The sequence below is a fragment of the Peromyscus leucopus genome, chromosome 2 (assembly GCF_004664715.2).
Source record: "Peromyscus leucopus breed LL Stock chromosome 2, UCI_PerLeu_2.1, whole genome shotgun sequence".
NCBI lineage: Eukaryota > Metazoa > Chordata > Mammalia > Rodentia > Cricetidae > Peromyscus > Peromyscus leucopus.
The window spans coordinates 12,286,418-12,308,444 of NC_051064.1; the positions used below are offsets into that span (position 1 = coordinate 12,286,418).

Genomic DNA, 22,027 nt, shown 5'->3' on the forward strand with positions numbered 1-22,027 from the left:
AAAAATCAGGAGGCTATGACTGGTACCTTCTTAAAAGTTATTTATGGTTTTGCAGTATATGGTAGAAAACCGCACGACCTGTCAGTCACCTGTATTGAAAATAAGAGTTGATACAGTGCTCAACTCTAAATAGGACATCTATATCACAGCCTCTCCCCACAATCTGAGATGTCACAAGAGGGTGTGGAAAGATTGCAAGAGGCAGAAGGAGTAGGTGTCTGTAGCACATTATTTGCTTAGCAAGAGCTCACAGGGAAAGAACAGCACACACTCAAAAAACTTGCATAGGGTCAAGCCAGCTACAGTCCCAACAAGGATGGGGGATGGGCTTATATAAAAAGTATGTGAGGAACTATTGGCAAATGATGGCTGCTAGGGGAGTCAGTTTTCTTCAGAGATGCAGTCCTTGAGTCTGCCTGTGCTCCAATAGATGGCCTTCTATGCATGCACATACACATAGCAAAGTAGACTTGGTTAAAAATAAGGAAGCACATGAAGTTGGGAGGACATAGTTGAAGTGGGACAGGGGAATAATTGGAGGGGATGGAATAGGAGTGGATTGATTCACATGTGTTATATTCATCTATGAATATTAAATAAGATATTAAGAGATGATAATAAAGAAAAAGTCACTTGTGGTACAATCTTGGAAGTACTGCAAGAGACCTGGTGAAAATCATATTTATTCATGAAATATATGTGAAAAGAGACAACAGCCAGGAAACATGTTTGATTGGGGTTCTGTTATGATTTGAATCTAAAATAATATCTCTTAGAGGCTCCGTATTAAAGAATTATTTGCTAGTCTTTGGATCAAGAGTGCCTCAACTTTATCACTAGATTAACCCATGGATAATGACAAGGTGAACTATTTTGAGATGGGACCTCTTGGAGAAAGTAGGGTCATGCCTTTGTAGGTATTTGTTGTTCCAAGACCCTGCTTCTCTGCCTGTCTCTGCTTCCTAAATGTCACATAGTGAATAGTTTCCTTGTTCCATGCCTTTTTTTCATGATGTTACTGCCTTGATACAGGATAAAAGCAATGCCACTAGCCATTCAAACCTGGGCGACTCTTCCAAGGTATCTCTGTAGATAATTGTGAGTATGACCAATTGAATCTTCAGGAACATCTTAGTCATAGTAAAGAAAATGTCAGAGGACAAGAAATAAAAGATAATGGACTTTTTCCCTCTAAGGCCAGGAGACATAGCTCATATTTTTATTTTAATTTTGAATTTATTTTTAAATTGAAATGTTTTTGAGCACCTGCAGAGTAAAAATTTTTTTAATTTAAAGGGTTGTTAAGGAAGAAAACAGATTGTGAATCTAAAGATTCAGTGAGAGCCAGTATTCACAGCATGGTGAAACAACCAGGTAACATCTTACACTATGAACACTTGTGTGCTAAAGTAGGGGTTTCCTTCCAACTGGGGGTGTTACCATTGAAAACACATCTGAGGAAATAGTTGCTGAACATGTTTTCCTTTGCATGAATCAATGCTGAACCAACAAGCTGGGAGTGAGCCTGGCTTTCAATAATGGAGCTGGGTTTTAGTGTCTAGAAAACTGAGAAATATTTATGTAATCCAGACATTATTTAATTGACAAAATAGGGACAGTATCAATTTCTGCTGCAAAGGCTCCTTTGTTGATCAAATTAGATAGCAGATGATGTATGGAAGTCACTTTCTTGTCAAGTGGAATACACCTCACAGATGTTGTTGGCCACTCTATTATTATTTCCCTGATAACAGACATTCCCACAGAAGTACAAGTAGAGTACAAGTAGGTTTGTGACTTTGATACTGAATTTTGAACAAACATTAGGAGTTTAGGCCACTAGCATCTAGTGAAACATGGCATAATGTGAAATCCTTTTAAAAAAATCCTACACAATTTAAACATTTTATAGTCTTTATTTTGTTTAGCACAGAGCCAACTTCAATAAGGAGCCTCCATCTGCCTGTGAGTACTTATAAAGGAAAAGAATTTAAAAGTCAGAGAAGATATTTTAAAAGTTTTATGATATAATGTAGTAAATGTGCTTCAAATAGTTTTATCAGAAAGCTGGCATAGGAGCTGCCATGCTAGCAAATCTGAGCAGGCTTTCTGAGCTTAGTGGCTTTCCAGAGTACTCATTTAATTATTCTTCTGTGTAGCTGATGTCATGTGAGGTATGATTTTTCCTTTACAATCATCTGTATTGATAATACTCAAGTTATTTAGAAACAGCCATCTTCCATCATTAAAATGCTCTCCTTTTCACGTGGAGTTGTTATGTTTCTTATAAAAAGAATTGGTGCTAAGTATTGTTTTGGTGTTGTTGGTCAAGGCTATCAAGAGTCATTAAAAAATGATTGTATGCTTTAAGAAAGCAGCTAGTGGAATGGAGAAGTGGTTCAGTGGTTAGGAGTGCACAGACAGCTCAGTGGTAAAGGGTAGTGTTGAAGGTTGAGGGGAGGGGATGGGGGATGAGAACATGAGAGAACAGGATGGTCAAACTGGGAGAAGGACCAAGAGGAAGAGTAATGAAAGAGATATCTTGATACAGGGAGCGATTATGGGGTGAGAGAGAAACCTGGTGCTAGGGAAATTCCCAGGAATCCACAAACTAATCGCAGGATGACCTCAGCTAAGACTATTAGCAATAGTGGAGAGGGTGCCTTAACTGGCCTACCATGGTAATCAGATTGACGAATACCCTGTCAGCTTAGAGCCTTTCTTTATCCAGTAACTGTTGGAAGCAGATGCAGAGATGCACAGCCAAACACCAAGCCAAGCTCTGGGGAATCCAGTCAAAGACAGGGAAGTGGGATTATATGAGCAAGGTGGGTCAAGATCGTGATGGGGAAATCTACAGAGACAATTGAACTAAGCTTGTGGGAACTCAGGAACTCTAGATCAACAGCTGTGGAGCCTGTAGGGGACCCAACTAGGCCCTCTGAGTGTGAGCGACAATTGTACAGCTTGGTCTGTTTGAGTGGCCCCTGGCAGTGGGATCAGGATCTGTCTCTGGTGCATGAGCTGCTTTTTGGAGCCCATTGCCTATGATGGGATGCCTTGAAGCTTTGATGCAGTGGGGAGGGGCTTGGTCCTGCCCCAACTGAATGTATCAGGTTTGGTTGACAAACCCATGGGAGGCCTTACCCTTTTGGAGGAGGGGGTGGGAGGTAGAGGGATGGAAGTCTTGGGGGGAGTGGGAGAAGGGATGAGAGGGGGATCTGTGGTTGGTATGCATAATAAAATTTTTTAATAAATAACAATAAAATTAAGAGAAAAGAAAAAGAAAAAAAGAGTACACATTGTTCTTCCCGAAGATCAGAGATTGGATCCCAGCACTGACATCAGATCTCTCACAACTGCTTCTAACTCCAGTTTCATGGGCTCCAACACCTTCTTCTGGCCTATGAGAGCACTTCACCTCATGTGAACATACCTACACACAGACACACATACACACATATATAAATAAAAAAATCTTAAAAAAATAAGCAGCTGTCTATCAGTATATCTTTTGACAAATTTGGTTTTACAAAATCATGTTGTATTTGGTTTAATCTTCAAGAGAATTTTTACAACAAAATGGTACTCTTATTCATACAAACTAGAGTTCAAAATTCTGTTTGTACTTTCTGAAGAAGATAATATTGGTTATATTTCTACTGTTGTAATAAAACACCATGACCTATGCAAGCTATAGAAGGAAGAGCTTATATGGGTCTTACAGTTTCAGAGGGAGTCCATCACAATCATGGTCTGGAGCATAGCAGTATGCAGTCAGGCATAGTATCGGAGCAGCAACTGAGAGCTCACATTTTCATCCACAAAGAGGAAGCAGGGAACTAACTAGAAATGCTGGGTCTTTTTAAATCTCAAAGCCTGCCCGCAGGCTTTTAACAAGGCCACATTTTAATATTCCCTAAAAGGTCACCAGTTGGGGTTTTCAAATGCCTGAGACTTATGCGAGATATCTCATTCAAACAATACAAATACAGACAGAGAAAATAATTGTTAGGAGTCATGAACAAGATAGTTTGATTATTTTGAGGAATGAGAGGAGAACAAATACACTATGGCTGTCTTTTACTAATTCACTCCTAATCATCTCCTTTCAGGCCCAACCCTTCCTGTCCTTTCACTAGAGGTAAAAAAACGAACAAATAAAAACACAGGCAACAAGAAAACTAACACCATTTCTGTTCTATATGATCTCATACTAATTACCACTATGAACCTTGGTTTCTCACCTACAAAATAAAGCTAATGTATTATACCCATCTCTTCTTATGTTGTAGATAAGTTTGTCTAGAGTTTCTACATCAATGCATCTCCAAAAAGGATACCTAATGCATATTGGCTGTTTCACCACCACCACCACCACCACCACCACCACCACCACCACCACCACCACCATCATCACTACCACCATCACCACCACCACCACCACCACCATCATCACTACTACCATCACCACCACCACCACCACTACTTTTAAATACATATTAATTGAATAACTCAAAGAGTTCCACTGTGACATTTCCACACAGGGATGTATCATGCCTAGATCACATCCACTCTTACTTCAACCTTCTCTTTTCTTCTCTCCTTCTTCCCCCAATCCTCTGTCCAGGGCCTTTTTTTTTTTAATAAATTCATTTACTTATTCGCTGATTCATTCTTAATTCATCCATTCATTTATTTATTTTACATCCCAGCTGAAGTTTCTCCTCCCTCTTCTCCTCCCAGTCCCTCTGCCTATACTCCCTTTGATCCTGCCCCCCAATCCACTGCTCCTGTTTCTGTTTAGGAAAGGGCAGGTCTCCCATGAGTGTCAACAAAACATGGCATACCAAGTTACAGTAAGACTAAACACATCCCCATGTATTAAGGCTAGGCAAGGAGACTCAGGATGAGGAGTAGGGTCCCAAGTCTGCCCAGATTCTTAATTGTCCCTCTTTCTATAATCTAGTTTTTAATTCATTATTTTGAAAATTTGTAGATAGGAGAAGAAATGTAATACTTCTTTTTCTGTTTCTGACAAATTTTATGTAACATGAGGTCCTTTAGTTTCATTCATTTTCCTATGAATGACATGGTTTTATTCTTTTTTATACTTGAAGAATAAGCCATTTTATATGTTAACCATGTTTTCTACTTGTATTTATGTTCATGGTTCCCTCATTGATTTCATATTTAGTGTGAATAATGTCATGATAAACATGGGCATCTAAGTAGTTCTTTTGTATACTGACTTCATTTACTTTGATTATATACCTAACTGCTTATTTTAGTCTCTATTTATTGTAGTTATATTAATGTTTAGTTATCCCCTGGAGTGACTAACTTTGAGAAGAATATGAATGTATAGTAATATGTGCTGAATTCTGAAAATCTCTTCCAATTTTCATGATTGCTCAATACTACTCCTTTTCTTTCCCCGGCACCATGGCTTAATTATAGCCTTTGCCATCACCTTCATGAGCAACTCTAACTGCTCCTTAGTTTGCTCCTCTCTCATCTTTTCTTCTTTCATTTTTACTCCATTCAGTTCCAGAGTACCAGCTCTAAAGACTGGAGGATCTCAGACAGGCACCACCTCTGTGTGTGTATAAGCTTTTCCGTCGTAGGCCTGCCTTTCCCATCTGCTAAATCTGGAAAATTGCAAAATTACACCTAAATGAATGAATCTATCCCTGAAAAATTCTCCTGTCCTCATATTTTACTCTTATTTACTGGGATGATCAGGGAAATTATTCTCTGACAGAAGAGTAGTAATATTTTACTTTGTAAAATTTCTTTAAATCCTTTCTAAATAATTTCAACTTGCCCAAAAATTCATGCCTTTTTTTTAACTGCTCATCTTTTATGTCATTTTTATCCATAGGAATCTCTCCTGATTTTCCTCAGTATAGTATTATTAGTATGAAATAAAAAATGATTCACATATCCAGGGACTGTGTGTCAGACCCTTACCTGCATTCTTTTATTCAATCTTTGTATCATTTGTGTGAGATACATTATCCACATTGTTTAGAGTAGGTCATTAAGATTAAGACAGATTAAATGATTTAGCCAAGATAATTTTACAAATAACTGGTTGAAAATTTTGTAGATTTATGAGAAATATCCAAGAAGTCCCAACCATGTAATTTAATGCACCTGTCTATCGAATATAAACCACATGATTATGTTATTGTTCTTAGAACATAATTGAAAAGGATTCAGAAACACTGGAAGGACTAATTAGAAATATTTGGAGGGATCTGTGTTTGTGAGCTAATGTTGTTTTCTAAATAAGCATGCACATATTATCATGAAGATATATAGATTTTGTATAATACCAATAAACTACTTTATTTCATTGTTTCCTCCTTAGAAATATTTTGTTTATTTGCATTTTCATTAAGCATATTTTCTTTTCAATTATTTTTCCATCAGGCTGAGGAAATAGCTCACTGGATAAAGCATTTTTTATGTAAGCTGGAGGACCTGAGTTCAGATCCTCAGCACCTACACAGAAGCTGGGAGTGTCAGTGAGCACCTGTAATTCCAGAGCTGGGAGATGGAGATAGAGGAGTCTCAAGCAGTCTGGACAGTCAGTGAACTTCAGGTTCAGAGAGTAATCTTGTCTTTAAAAAGTAAAATGGAGCCAGGCAGTGGTGGTGGACACCTTTAATCCCAGCACTCAGGAGGCAAAAGCCAGCGAATCTTTAAGTTCAAGGCCAGCCTGGTCTACAGAGAGACTTTCAGGACAGCCAGGGATAAACAGAAAAATCCTGTCTCGAAAAACCAATAAACAAATAAACAAACAAACAAACAAATAACTAAGATTGAAGTCAGTAAAGGAAGACAGACAGTCTTCACACATTCATATATGGATGCATGTACCTGTATGTACACATATACATACACCACAAACATACCCATACACATAGAATATTAAATAAATAATAGTTTCCAGAAAGATCTAGTTTAATGTGAAATTTCTGTGATCCTATATATCTTTCCATGTATGTAGTTGTTACATATGAAATAGAGAAAAGGTGAAAATATGAGGGCTTGCTAGATAGCTCAAGCAAGTAAAGGCTCCTACTGATAAGCCTTATGATATGGGTTTAATCCTTGGGACCCACAGATGGAATAGGAGAGCTAACTCAAATTCCTTATATATATATTACCTAAGACAGACCCCACAGTGATATTTCAGGAACCCAAAGATGATACACAGGGTGTAATAACACTAATACAATTGTCTACCCCTCAAGTAACCTCTAACTTGCTTTGAAGCTGCCAAGAGTCTATTCTTCTCTTCTCATAGCTTGCCTTACATGATGGCTAGCAACAGTGCTGCTACCTCCACTTCCCAACATACCAACATTCAGACTAGCTTTGGTCATTGTGATCAAAGCAACTGACATCCGTGCCACACAACAGTACAATTTAGTAATGTGTATGCAGGGATGATGATTGGTCTGTGATAATTAGAATGATGGTTTACCCTTAGTTATGGCTCTGAGACTAGAATAATTCTACTTTTTTTTGTTGTTGCTGGTGCTACAAAATGGCCTTTGATTTGCTATTGCCAGATAGGAAAGAAAAGGATTCTAAATTATAGAAGACAACCAAAAAATTGTAACTTAAACCTCATGAGTAGTTTGATTAGATTGTGTCTGCCTATGAATTACAGTGTCATTCCTCATTTTCCTTGACCCTGGAGCTCACATGACTTCTTTCATTATTCCACTGAACTAGACTAGAGTTCTTCTTGATCTAGACCTCATTCTTACATCAGAAGTGTGAACAAGAAGATTCTGTGAGCTTGGCCTATTAGAGAGGACTTTGAAAGTTCTGCTTTATGATGCTACAAAGATAGAGATGGTCCTCTGCCAGTTAAGTAGTCTCCTACCCATCTGCTTCATAAGCTGCCAAAATGCCTATGAATTCTCTTCCAACAGCTATTCTGGCTCATATGGTGGCCATTAACAATGTGCCTCCTCCTCCGCTTCGCAGCATACCTCGTAAGTAACACTTTTATGAAGGTCTTATGCCTTCATTATTGTTTTCAGTGGTACTTGCTTCATTGTGAAAAATAGGGATTTGAGAGGCTCTTACTTACAGCCTAGTAATGGAAGAACACAGTTGTACAAGCCTGGCTTTGCCTATTTGTGACTATTTCTATTATTTAGTTCTGAAATACTGTTTTCTTTGTAAAATGAAGATCTTGATGAGATCTTAGGGCTTCAACAATATGCACCTTCTATATAAATTAAAAAATCCTTTCAAGTAAGAGAGAAATGGAATCTCTTTGAGATTACAGGAAACTACAGGCATCTGTTTCTGGTCAACCTTGTGTTCTCTACACTGAGTTGGTCCTACTATTCTGAGTACATTTTCACTAGAAAATTCTCATTTTAAGTTTATAATGGAAAAAAAAGGTAATTTCCATTATTCTGAGTGAAATATGTTTCTATTTCACTTTCATACTTGAGCTTTTGTTTATCATGTCATAGAAATTATAAACACAGAATTAAATATTTTGTAATTTAGACATTGGACAGTATTTATCATGTTTAGTCAATATAAGTTCAGGATGTTGTACTAGGGTATTATATAGGGCTAAACTGTACAACTCTTAGATCTGTTCCATACCAGTGTACTTAATAATAACAGGCAATAATGCCTGTGTTGAAATTTAAAAACAACTTTAGGTAACATAGGTAATACTCATGACTCAAAGCTCACTAGAGACTTACTTCTAGTATTTTCTTCTATCTTCTTGTGAAAGTTAAGTTCTAGATAAAGTTTAAAATTTTACTGTCATTTCTAGAGAAAAGATATTAAAAACAGAAACTTATACCTTTTGAAGGAGTATAATATATATATGTGTATATACATATCAATACATGTAAAAATATTAAATATATATTATACAAAGTCCTTATAATTAACTGCTATATTTGTTATCTTTTTATATTTATTCCTATAGGAAAAGTATTCTTATATGTATTCAAAATTTTCTACTTCTATTTAAGTGGAAATACTTATTCAAGTAATTTTGCCCCTAAACCATCCACTGTCAGGTTTTATTTGTGAAAAAATAAACTACCCTAAGATTTTTTTTTTTATCAGCCCAGGAAGTGCAATAGCTGTGAGTTAAAAGATCAAATTAATTTAGAATCAATGGGATGAGATGTATGCTGCCCTCTGCAGTCTCTTCCAAGGACACTTGACTTCTGTGAAGTGATTAAAAGATGAAAAATCGGCAGTAATTTAGATCTCAGAGTTGAATGGAGTATAATGGAGAGCAGCAGACAGCAGCGCTCCTCATTTTCTCTGTAGAGATCTTTAGAGGATGCTCTGTGCCTGTGACTGCCCTTTGGAGATGCGTCATGCTTGCTTAATGGCTAAGGCTTTGTGTTAACTCCAGCAAGTCTACAGTTTTCCTTGGCTCACTTTGTTGTCACAGCTGAAACAATAATCTCATGAAACCTGAGAGTGGTGAATTTTTGTCTATAGAGTGACGCAACCTGTTTTATATTAGAGTTGTAAAAGTATAATGTATATAAATAGGGATGTTTGGTTAAATGCCCACAAACATCTTTGTTTGCTTTGCATTTGGTCAGTAAAATTAAACTTGGGGGTGCATATTTGCTTTCCTTTTAAATATGTTCATGTGAATAACATCTACTGAACACTTTCTACAGACAATGTATAAGTACTTTTTGTGTTGTTTCATTTATGCCTCACCAAAACCTTGTGAAGTCTGTGGTAAGCAGGGCAATGCCTAGCAACGGTAGCCGCATCCTGAGTTCCAGAAACTAGGAATACACTAAGATGCTGACAAGGCAAGGGAGTTGTTATGTTTACAGGCAGATTTAAGGCAGCTAAATCAGCTGCTCTTGAGCTGGGGAGAACCTCGGACACCACAGTGCATACTGAAATCATAAAGACTTATCAGAGAAAAGAGACATGCAAAAGACTTGACTGGCCATTGCTAGCTTTGAAAATGAGGGAAGACATGAGACAGGGATGCATCTGGGCAGTGTCAAGAAGCTAGCAAAGACAGCCATGAATTCTTCCCTAGTGCCTCAGGAATATCACCACCACACTGCTGATAACTTGATGCTCACTCAGTGACCTACTTCAGACTTGTGATTTCCAGACCTGTAACACAATGCATTGGTGTTTCAGAGCTGTCTCTGGCAATCACTTACAAGGGAAAGGAAAAAAGATTGCAAGTTCTCTCTCATAATCAAAGGTAAAGAGGCTTATATATCATAGTAGGAGTCACAGTTGGGAAGGGGTGGAGGCTCCTCAGAATATCCTCATGTAAATGAACTCTACTCATGAAAACAATAGCATCAATAGAGACATCAATTCCATCTTGTCTGCTAACCTCCTGATGCAAGGGACTCCACATATCACAGCTCTTCAAGCACTACTCTGGTTCTCGTTGCCTGGGAAATTATGATTCCCAGACAGTGTACACAGGTCAGCCTCCTGAGTCAGTTTCCGGTTTTCTATAACCTCCTGCTTTTGACTCAGGATTCTTCACAGCTTAATAAGCCCAGGAAAGGGAGTTTTTTTTTTTTTTCAGAAGCAAAAGAGTGTTTTCACATTTTATTCTAGATGAGAATTACTTCAAAGATCTTGCAGTTAGAAGAGCATACAGTGGTTTTCCCATCTGAGTGAAATGGTGGATGGTGGAAGCATTCACACTGACCCACTAGTATAACTTGATCTCTTGAAACAGCAGAAGGAACAGAAAGAGTGTTAGTGAAATACAGGAGTCCGCCTTCACCCTTGCCTTGTGGTTAGGAGTGTGGTCTAGTGAGCTTTGTTTTCATTAATACGGTGCTCCTCTGTTTTCCTCACCATTCTTAGGCTTATCTTTCTGAGGAAAGATTTAAAGATAGGTTGTACACTTTAACTACTAGATCATCAGGGAGGAATTAGTGTAATGGCTGTGTGCTTTGCCAGGCTGCAAAACACTCAAGGTTTGCAAGACATTTGTAGGTGTATTTTACTAGTTCTAATTTATTAGGATATAGAAGGAAAATAAAAGAGTTCAAGACTGCAGACACTTTAGGGAATTCAGAAGTAAGGTAGAACTCTTAAGTGAATGGTTTTCTCTGCTCTTTTCCATCTTAAAGTGTACATTCTCTGAAAGCCTGGAAATACCATGCTGCCATTCCTAAGACTTCAAGGGCATTTTCTGTAATTTGAGAGTCCTTTAGTAGTTCACTATGAAAGGAGTCTCAAAACATGTATTTAGAAAAGGGAATGTGGCACCATTTTAACATCTTAAACTACTCAAAACTCTAGAGGCACAGGTGAGGGGGAAGCAAGGGCAGGGGGCGTGTTGGTAGAGAAGAAAGCCATAGAAGTGTATTGTCACACTTAAAGAAATAACATAAAAAGACAATGGAATATAAAAGAAACGAGGATGAGAACAGAAATTCCAAGAAAATAGAAAAAGAATAAATGGCTGAATGTTTGTGTGTTTCTTTACACTTATAGAAACAGTAAGTAAGGATAATTTCAGGAGACAACTCAGGGAACACGGCATCAGAAGATTTTAAAAATTGTTTTTCAGAGTAAAAGTCACTTTTTGTTGTTAATACCATGGGTGAAAATGGGATGTTTCATTGGAAAACAAAAACAAACAAAAGAAAAACAAAAAAAGGAAGCCGGGTAATGTGGCACAGGCCTATAATCCCAGCTCTGTAGCATTCCAGGCAGAAGACAGGATGATTTGTCTGGGCTATACACCAAAGCCTTGTTAAATAAGAATAAAATATTTCTTTTTAAAATTGCAGGTGTTACAACTATCTCAATATCTGCACACCTTGGTTAGACAATTTTGAGTGGATTTTTAATATAAATTCTTAATTATTTTTAAGAATTTCATATTGGAACAATGTATTTCTATCATTCCCCAAACATTCTATCATGTTCCTTCATTTTTTTCTCAAATTCATTGCCTCTTCTTAATTATTATTGTCATACACACATACACAAACACACAGACACACCCCAAAACCAAAAACAATAAAAAAACAAGAAAACCTAGTGAATCCATTTAGTGTTCTTCATATGTACTTGTGTTTACTGCTGACCACTTGGATTGTTTGCCGTATGAGAGGGCTCATCCCCTAGAGTCAACAAATGAGCTTATGAGATGACCTAGAAAACTGACTATCAAAAATTAATCAAATTATGGTTACTGGAGGAGAATCTTCAACCACTAATTTACTAAAGTAACATAATCCCTAACAAAATCTATAACCACGAGTTTATGCACAGAGAAATGTAGTTTTCACCGCATCATAGAAACTTCTTTGTGAAACAGACAAAGACCACTAGGGAAAATCACAATCAAAATGCAGAGTTTTAGAGCCCAGTCCCAAGGGATTCATCTACAAACACTTCTGCACTTTAGGCTCAGGGAACATCATGGAAGAAAAGTCAGAAAGATAGTAAGATCCTGACAGTCCAGGAGTTCCCTGTGAGACTGAGTTGATTGCCTGTAGCTCTTCATATGGGGGTGGGACCTCAAGAAATTCTTCCCTCCAGCGTGGCATGTCAATAATGTGTTAACATTATGCAGGTCTTGTTTAGGCAGCCATATTGTTGAGATTTCTTGCGTGGATTTTCTCTGTTATATATAGTAGATGCTGTCTTGCAGCAGACATCTTAGTCTTATCAATCTTAGAACCTTTCCATACCCACTTCCTTGATTTTCACTGAGCCTTGGGTGTATGGGTTACATTGGAAATATATCATTTGGTATTGGACACCCACTGAGCACTTATTCTCTGCATTTGATCAGTTATGGATCTGTAATAGTCTCCACCTATTTCTAAGAAAAAAAAAAAAGACTTTTTGATGAGTGAAACTACTCTTATCTATTGATATAAAGATAAGTTAGTGGCTTTTTATAAATTTAATTCCATTATTTCAGCTTGAACACAATTATACCTGAACAGGAAATTGTAAAGAAAAGGAAAATCTTTGCAAATCAGATGTGTTGGCCTGGGTCTCCTCGAGGACTGCTACTGTTCTGTCCTCAGTCTACCTTATAAATTAGAATTCTGTTATCAGTACTACTGTAATGTCAGTTCCTCAGCTAGTTAGGTCCAGCCTCTGTCTGTCACTGAACTAACCCCTGGTCTTCCTTCCAATATGTAACAGGAACCAGATACTTATTTTTGTGAAATGATTAAAGAAATTTCATCACATTAATTTCTACTCTGAAGCTTAGGGTTCTACTGTTCTCCAAATCATAGATTACAATTCATTGTCTATAATCTGATATTTATATCTTTTTTGAGGTGGCCAGAATCTATCACTGAGTCCTACTGTTTTTATTTCTATTAATATGAATTTCTTCTATGGTTAAAATGACTATTATCATCCCTTAAATCTGTTAATACTGACCTTTGGGAAGTGGTAATGGAGGGTCAGGCATAAGGGGGATTCCTAGGTTTAATAAGACATTCAAATGCTCACAAGAGCGGCATATGGGTACAGGAGAATGGGGAAGCTCTGTAGCACACAGACTTTCCTAGATGATGACTTCTTAAGATTTCTCAAGATGATGGTCTTTAACCTATAAGCTAAAATAAATGCTTTGCTCACCCCCAAAGTTGTTTTTGGTCAGTGTTTTATCACACCCAGAACGCAAATTTGGACAAAGCTATTGAACTAGAGAGTCTGACTATCAGGTATCTCTTAACAGCTACTATCCATTTTCCCCCAGCTCTTGGTGTCTCCCTAGGAAAAGCCACAGGCAATCCCTTACATACATGGCTTTCCAGTATTCCTGCTCATTCTGTATATATCTCTTCAGAGTTAACTGATTCTTTTAGTGCTCAGTGGATTTTTATGTGCATGTATTTCATTTTTCTCTTTTGTTTTTATTGCCCATAGCTTTTTGGTGTTATATACAAGGAAGTATTTCTCTCACCCATACTGTTTCAGCTTTTTTCCTGTCCACCTACTTTAGGATTTTGCAATTTCAGGTTTTATAGTCAAATATTTAATTCATTTGAGCTGACTTTTTATACCATGAGAAAAAAGACCAACATTTTTATCTTTTATTTTCTTCTTCACATGGACACTCAATTTTCCCAGTACCAGTTCTTGATGAGATTATCTTTTCTGCATTTGTGCTCTCAGGACCGTTATTGAAAATTAGCTGAAGATAGGTGGATGGATTTTAAAAATCTGATTGTGTTCATTGCCAGGTCTATGTTTATAGCAATGTCATGCCATTTTGATTATAATCTTTTAATAAAGTTTTTCTTTTGAATGAGCTTTGATCATTTCATTAAAGATTCCTTTGATTGTGCAGTCTTTTGTTGTTGCCCTCCATGAGTTTTAAGATTGACTTTCTATACTATAATGTAAAAAATAACATTGGGATTATTGTAGGGTTGCATTGAAATTGTAAACAATATGGGGTAGTATGGTCATTTAAAAAGTATTGATACTTTCAGTGAACATGGGGTATCTTTTTAAAGGTATGTGTGGCAAGATATTTTGTTCCCTTACATAACATTGTTTGTACTCAATAATACTACCTACATTCATACTATATAACAGGAGTGCCTTTTCTTAATAGTATACATGCATATACTTCATTCATCTTAATGGTTGTGTTGTATTTAATTTTTTGAATATAATAAAATCGTCCTGATTTTATATAATTTGTTGAACTGTTGTCTCTTCTTAAACCTGATGCTCTGCTTGCTGTTCAGATCCATCCATAGTGGTGTTAGAGAGAGTTTGGAAGGCAGATGAAGCTAAGGCTAAAGAACATGACATATTCAGTGCTTTTTCTATTCTGTTTCTTGTATGTCCTCATCATTGTTTTCTTTCCTATCCTAATAATGAATATACAGCAGCCAAAGAGTTGAATAATTCAACCATTCCTTTCTGCTTCACCAGAAATACTGTGGGAGCTATTTCCTGAGTTTCACTTTGTGCTTCTTTCTCCTTTGCTTCTTCCATCTGGAACCTGTCTGACAATTCTCTGCATCCGTTTTTTTTTTTTTTGTTGTTTTTTGTTTTGATGTTTTACATTAAAATAACTGATGTGTTTTCTCTCTCATTATCACTTGATACTGACAATAAAATAAGAGTTTGTTAATTTTGTGTTTAAATCAGAAAAACATACTACACATAATTTAAATCTTATTAGTCTTTCAAAAATTAGTATTGAAGGAATGAGTTTGTTGTGGTGTTTTGGTAATACTATGTATTTGCTGGTCATCTTACTTTAGTCCACTTCTGCTCAGTACAGTTAGACTCCTTTTCCCAGACCAGCCTTCCTTCTGCTTCCTTATACCTGCTTTTCCTTTCCTAGTCTCCCCTTAGCATTATTCTTTTCACTCTCATATCCCTGTGTAGTTTCCTGAGCTATATATTTTCATATATATATATATATATTATATAAAATATATATAATATAGCATTAAAATCCAGATCCACATATAAGATTATGAGGGAAAACATTCGGTGTTTGTCTTTCTATTTTATTGGTTTATTTTGTTTACCATGAGGCTTTCCAGTTGCATCAATATTCCTACAGATGTAATGACTTCACATTTTTATAGCTCAATAAAATTTCATTGTGAATATATAACTTTCTTTATCCATTCATCTGCTGATGGACATCTCACTTGTAAGACAAATTGCTAAATGGTCTTATTAATAAAAACAAACAACAACAACAACAAAAAAAACCCTGGAGCCAGATATTGGAGTAAAAACTGAGAGATCAGGGACTAGGACAAGCCTACAACCATCCTCAGCTCACCAACTCTTCAGCTTCCAAAGAGACTTACTTCCTGTATGCCTTTCTGTCCCTGCCCTCTTACTTCCTCTCACCGCCCAGCTACTTCACTTCTTCCTGCCCAGCTCTGTCTGTACAGAACCCCAGACCTTTAAATTCCAACTACTGTAGGAATTTAAAGGCGTGTGACACCAAGCCTGGCTCTGTTCCCAGTATGGCCTTGAACTCACAGAGATTCAGATGAATCTCTGTCTCCTGAATGCTAAAATTAAAGGCATGTGCTACCATTGCCTGACTTCTATGTTTAATATAGTGGGCTGGCTTTTTACTCTGATCCTCAGATAAGCTTTATTGGGCTGCACAAAGAAAACATCACCAAACTTACTATTATTAATAATGCATCAATATTACAGATGTGCAATTATCTTTGTGGTGGGACTTTGAGTTCTTTGAGAAGTTTCCAGGAGTGATTAAATCAGCAGTGAAGGGACAGAGACATAGCCCCACCCTGACACCCTGGGCAGCTTAAGGGGCTAGAATTTTAGGACCCCAACTCAGGCCAAATAAGGATTTATGATTTGATGATGAAAAAATATCAGAATTAACTAGTATAGTGGATCAGAGTTGGGAATTATATGAAAGCTATTTTAACATAGCCTTAAACATGAAGGTAAAGAGAAAGATACTCAGGAGAATGTAAGGCACACCCAAGGGTGGTACAGGACTCTCTAAGAAGAGCAAACATTTGTCTTAACATTAGTCATATATACCAATCTGGAGGCTACATCTTAAAAGTTGCTAAGAAACTGTTTCCTCCTCTTCCTTTTTCTCATGAGAGAGATATGTCAGGTTGCACCAGAGACACACCAGTTGAAACTACAATCTGATAATGGGAAGCCAGAAGCCAATATTTGAACCAAGCCTTCAGTACATATGTTCTCCACATGGTTCTTGTGACAGTCTAGAAAATTACAGGTTTACAGGGGGAAGGGAACAGGACCTCAGGTAGTTGTTAATTGTGCAGGCGTCCTTGCTCCGCTGAAGAAAAAGCTTCAGCTAGATTACGGGGTGACGGCCTACTCTCTCTCCTTCCTCATGTCCCCCAAACGTTCTCTGATTTTCTCTCCTGACTCACTCATAGCAGGAATGTCTGATTTAGGTTTTTGGGAAGTCTAAATGCTGATTTCCAGAGTAGCTCCACCAGTTCACACATCAGCAGTGATTACAGCTTCCTGTTTTGCTACACACCCGTGCCCACCAGCTGTCGCTGGTATTTGTGTTTTCTTTTCTTCCTTTTCTTCTTTCTTTCTTTTGGTTTTTTATTTAAAAATAGTAAAATTTGTTCTTTGGTGCATAGATCTTCATCGATAAATGCATAATCACCATTTCATTTTCTTAACACCACTGTAATCAAGATATGGAACAATTCTATTACTTTCCCAAATACCCACTAACCTCTTCTGTATAGTCAAATATTCCTCCCCAGTCCTCAGGCTTCGTCACTGGCTGATTTGGCCTCTATCATTAGAGTTTTGCCTGTTTCAGAATGTCATATATTTAGGGTCTTTTGAATCTTATTCTTTTACTTAACATAATTCATTTTGAGATTCATCTAGTTGTATGTGTAAATAGTTCCTTCTTTTAAATATGTTTTTAGTTGAAATACAATTACATTAGTGTCTCCCTCTCCCTTCTCTTTCCTTCCCCTGGCTCCTATGGGCTGTGCTCTCCAGAACCTCTCCCATGACCCCTTCTATCAAGATGACAGCCTCCTTTTCTTTGAATTTTATTGTTATATCCATATATATGTGCATAAATGTGGGTTTATGAAAGACAACACTCTCAGTTATTTTCTTCTCTCTTTTTTAGACAAGATCTTACTATGTGTCCCTTGCTGGCCTTGAACTTGTGTTGAATGGGCTGGCTTGAATTTTCAGAGATCTGGCTGCCTCTGCCTCCTGAGTGCTGGGATTATCAACATTCGCTGCCAAGTTGGCTCACTTGTTTTCTTGATGTTAGCCATTCTGTCTGTTGTGAAATACAATCTGCAATTAGTTTCAATTTGTATTTACTTGAAAATTGAGGATTTTAAACACATTAAAACATGTTCATTGGTCATTAATGTTTTATGCTCTCAGAAATATCTATTCAGTTCACTGACCCATTCATTGATTGGAAGGTTTGAGTTTTAGTTTTAATTTTTCAGTTTTTAATATATTTTAAATATTAGCCCTGTGGATGAAGTAAAGTTGGCAAAGATTTCCTCCTACACCTAACCTGTCTCCTCACTCTGCTGATTGTTTGCTTGGCAGTGCAGAAACTCTCTAATTTCGTGTAATTCTACTTGACAATTCTTAGGGTTAGTTCACATGCTATTGGAGTCATTTTCAGAACGTTCTTGCCTGTGTCTATATTTTGAAGTGTTTTCCTCTAGTTGTTTCACTGTTTGAGGTTAGCACATCTGTTCTTAATTCATTCCTACACAGGTGAGATATGAATGAACTTAATTCTTTTCCTGGTGGATGTCCAGTGTTCTCAACACCATTTGATGAAAAGTCTGTCTTTTTTTCAAATTATGTTTCTGATACCTTTGTCAAGGATTATGTAGCTGTACCTGATGGGGTGTACTGGTTATTTTTTGATACAAGCCTAGACATATCCAGGAAAGGGGTATCCAAATTGAAGAACTGCCTCTATCATCATATTGGCTCAGGTGCATGTATGTTGGGTATTTTCTTGATTGATAATAGAGGAGGTCACAGCCCAGTGTGTGTAGTACCAGGCCTGGTTAGGAGGCCTGGGTTATTTAGGATAGGTGGTTAAGCAAACCAGAAGAGCAAAGCTAATAAGCAGAGTTCTACTATGATTGCTGCTTCAGTTCCTGGCTCTAGTTTCCTGCTTCGAGTTCATGCTTTGCCTTCCCTCAGTGATGGACTGTGATTTGGAAATGTAAGCCAAGTAAACCCATTTCTCTCCATGTTGATTTTGGTTAGTGTTTTTATCACAGCAATAGAAAACAAATTAGTATAGTGGGTATATTTTTGAGTCCTCTATTGTATGGCATGTCTGTTTTGTGTTGGTACCATGTTGTCTTTGTCCTTATGGTTTTACAGTATAACTAGGTTCATGATACCTCTAGAACAGTTCTTTCTTTTTAGAACTTTTGATTATTTGGGATCTTTGTGTTTCCAAATCAATTTTAAATCATTATGTTGATTATTTATTAAATTACTTGTGTATATATGTGTATACATGCATGCCGCAGCACGTATTGGAAATTAGAGGACTACTTTAGAGAGTCAGTTCTCCCACTGAGTCCTCACATAGTGGCAGACACCCTTATCTACTTAACTATTTCAAAGTTCTTCACAGGAATTTTAGCTTTTTTTCCCTCTAGTTTTGTGAAGCATGTCCTAGAATTTTGATGGGATTATAGTGATTTCTTGGAAAGTTTTTATTAGTTATTTTTACAATATAAGTTCTGCCAATTCATGAGCAGGGGAGATATTTCTACTTTCTAGTGTCCACAGTCTCGTCAGTGTCCTAAAATTTTCATTGTAGAGATATTTATTTTCTTTGCTAAATTTATACCTAAATCTTTCAAGATATCTGTTTAGCTCTCTCCCTCCTTCCTTGCTTCCTTTCTTTGAAGCAATCATGAATGGAAATTTTTTTCTTCAGAAGTTTGTCATTGGTATATAGAACATTGCTCTCCTTGTATGTTGGTTTTATACCCTGAAACTTTGTTGACAATATTGAGACCTAAGAGTTTTCCAGTGGCATTCATAAGCTCTTCTAAATGTTGGATGTCAATATTTACAAACAGTGATACAGTGACTTCTTCCTTTGCCAAGTCTATCCCTTTCTTTCTCTTATTGCCCTAAGTTTTGAGCACTGTGCTGAGTGAGAGTGGCAGAAACAGAGACCCCGGCTCTGGTCTCCATTTTAGAGGAAATGCTGCTTTCCCTTAAGGAAAATCTTGCAAACAGACTTCTTTTATGTAGTCTTTATTATGTTGAGATGTGTTCTTTCATATTATTAGTTTTTTCAAGACTTTTATCATGAAGGCATAATGAAATTTGTCAAATGTCGTTTTCTGTAGTCATTGATAAGATCAGGTGGCATATATCACTTAAACCATAGGTTATATTTATTGATTTTTAGGTACTAGATTAAATTTATATTCCTAGTTGAAAATAATTTGTTTGTGATGTTTGATCTTAATGTGTTCTTGAATTTTGTTTGTTGAGAATTTTTGCATCAAGGAAATTGATCTACATTTTACTTCCCTTATGGTATCCTTATTTAGTTTTGAGATCAGAGTAATGTAGTTGGATTTTTCTTTTTTTTAACTCTTTGTTTTTTGACAGCCCACCACCCATCTCCCAAATAAACACATGGAGACTTTTCTTACTTATGAATGACTTGTCTAAGCTTGGCTTGTTTCTTGCCAGCTTTTCTTAAATTATCCCATCTACTTTTTGCCTCTGGGCTTTTACCTTTCTCCATTTCTGTATATCTCTTTCACGTCTTGCTGGGCGGCTGGTTGCTGGCATCCTCCTCTCTTCGTTTTTCCTCTCCTCCTTCTTCTCTTTTTTTCTTCTATTTATTCTCTCTGTCTAGCAGCCTGGCCTATCCCTCTTCTGCCTAGCTAATGGCTGTTCAGCTCTTTATTTGACCAATCAGGTGTTTTAGACAGCCAAAGTAACACAACTTCAGAGTTAAATGCAACATGAAAGAATACAACACATCTTTGCATCATTAAACAAATGTTCCACGGTGTAAACAAATGTAACACATCTTCAACTGCTATTCCACAACAGGGTAAGACTGGCTTATGGAATGAATTTATCAGTATATTTTCCATTCCTATTTTGTGGAACACTTTGAGAAGCACTGGTGTTAGATACTCATTAAAAGTTTGATTTTAATGAATGCCTCTGACCCTAGGTTTTCCTTTGTGTGGAAACTTTTAGTCACTATTTGGTAGTTTTTGTGCACTGTTTTTTTTTTTTTTTTAAACTCATTGATTGTCTGTTTGAGTTGTTTGCATTTTTTAAATTTTGGTAGGTCATATTTGTTTATTAATATCAATTTCTTCTAGATTTTCTGTTTTTTTTGTGAACATTAAAGTATTCCCTCACAATTTTCAGTATTTAATTGGAGTCTGTTTTATAACAACCTCTTTCTTTATAATTTAGTTAGTTTAGGTTTTTTCTTTCTTTTCATCAGTTATACCAGGGGCTTGTCAATCTTGCTTATCTTAACAAAATTCTAAATGAGTATATGTGCTGTCCATTTGGTCTCTATTTCATTAATTCTTTTTTATTGCTTGCTGCCCAGTGCATTTGGGCTTGCCTTTTGGTGTTTAGAATGGCAAGGCCTTTCATTAGTTTTGCTTATTTGAGATGTCTCTGAATTTTTTAAATTGAATATTTAGCATTATAATCTTTCCACCCAGATATGCCTTAGCTGTATCCCAGAGGTTCTGGTAGTTTGTTTTACAATTTTCATCTGATTCTAGGCATTAAAACTTTTGGTCTTGATTTCTTCAATAATCCACTCTTCATTCAAACTCTATTTAGGCTCCACATGTTTGTGTAGTTTCTGGTTTTTTTTATTTTATTGTTTCTTAGTTTTATGCCACTGTGTTCTAATAATATGTAAGGGTTAATTTTGACTTTATAATAACTGTTAAGGATTTATTTGTCATACAACATGATTAATGTTGGAGAACATTTACAGACCACTGTGAAGAATGAATATTCTTTATCTTTGGATATACTATTCTATAAATATATATTAAATCCAAATGACTCATGGTAATATTTAACTCTGAAATTTCTTTTTTCACTTTTAAGTTTGGAAATATATCTAAAGACGAGAGTAGGGTACTGAAGTCTCCCAATATTGTATCAGGGCATACATGGTGTTTCTTGCTGTTTAGTATCTGTTTTATGAAAATGAAATCCCCAACATGTGGTGCATAAATACTTAACTATTATATCTTCTTGATGAATTCTTTACCTCATTAATAAGTAGGCACCTTTGTATCTTTTCTATAGTTTTTGATTGATGAGTACTTTATAAAACATGAGAATAGCTACACCATCTTGTTTACAGCTTCCATTTGCTTGGTAGGCTGATTGACATCAGTTTTGGATCTTTGCCATTACCAGACATTCCATGGAGACAACTCGTAGTTGGATCTTCCTTTTTCAATCTGAC

General features: G+C 36.6%; 1 protein-coding gene across 2 annotated transcripts in view; it reads left to right on the forward strand.

Moving 5' to 3' along the window:
• Window positions 1–7,486: 7,486 nt before the first annotated feature.
• Cnbd1 (cyclic nucleotide binding domain containing 1) overlaps window positions 7,487–22,027 on the forward strand; it is a 357,869-nt gene continuing 343,328 nt past the window's right edge. Inside the window, exon 1 of one of the 2 annotated variants that reach the window (XM_037202380.1) lies at window positions 7,487–8,018. In XM_037202380.1, the coding sequence (XP_037058275.1) occupies window positions 7,931–8,018 (88 nt within the window). In that variant the 5' untranslated portion in view covers window positions 7,487–7,930. The remainder of the gene's footprint in view (window positions 8,019–22,027) is intronic. The other variant, XM_037202379.1, reaches the window with a different exon arrangement.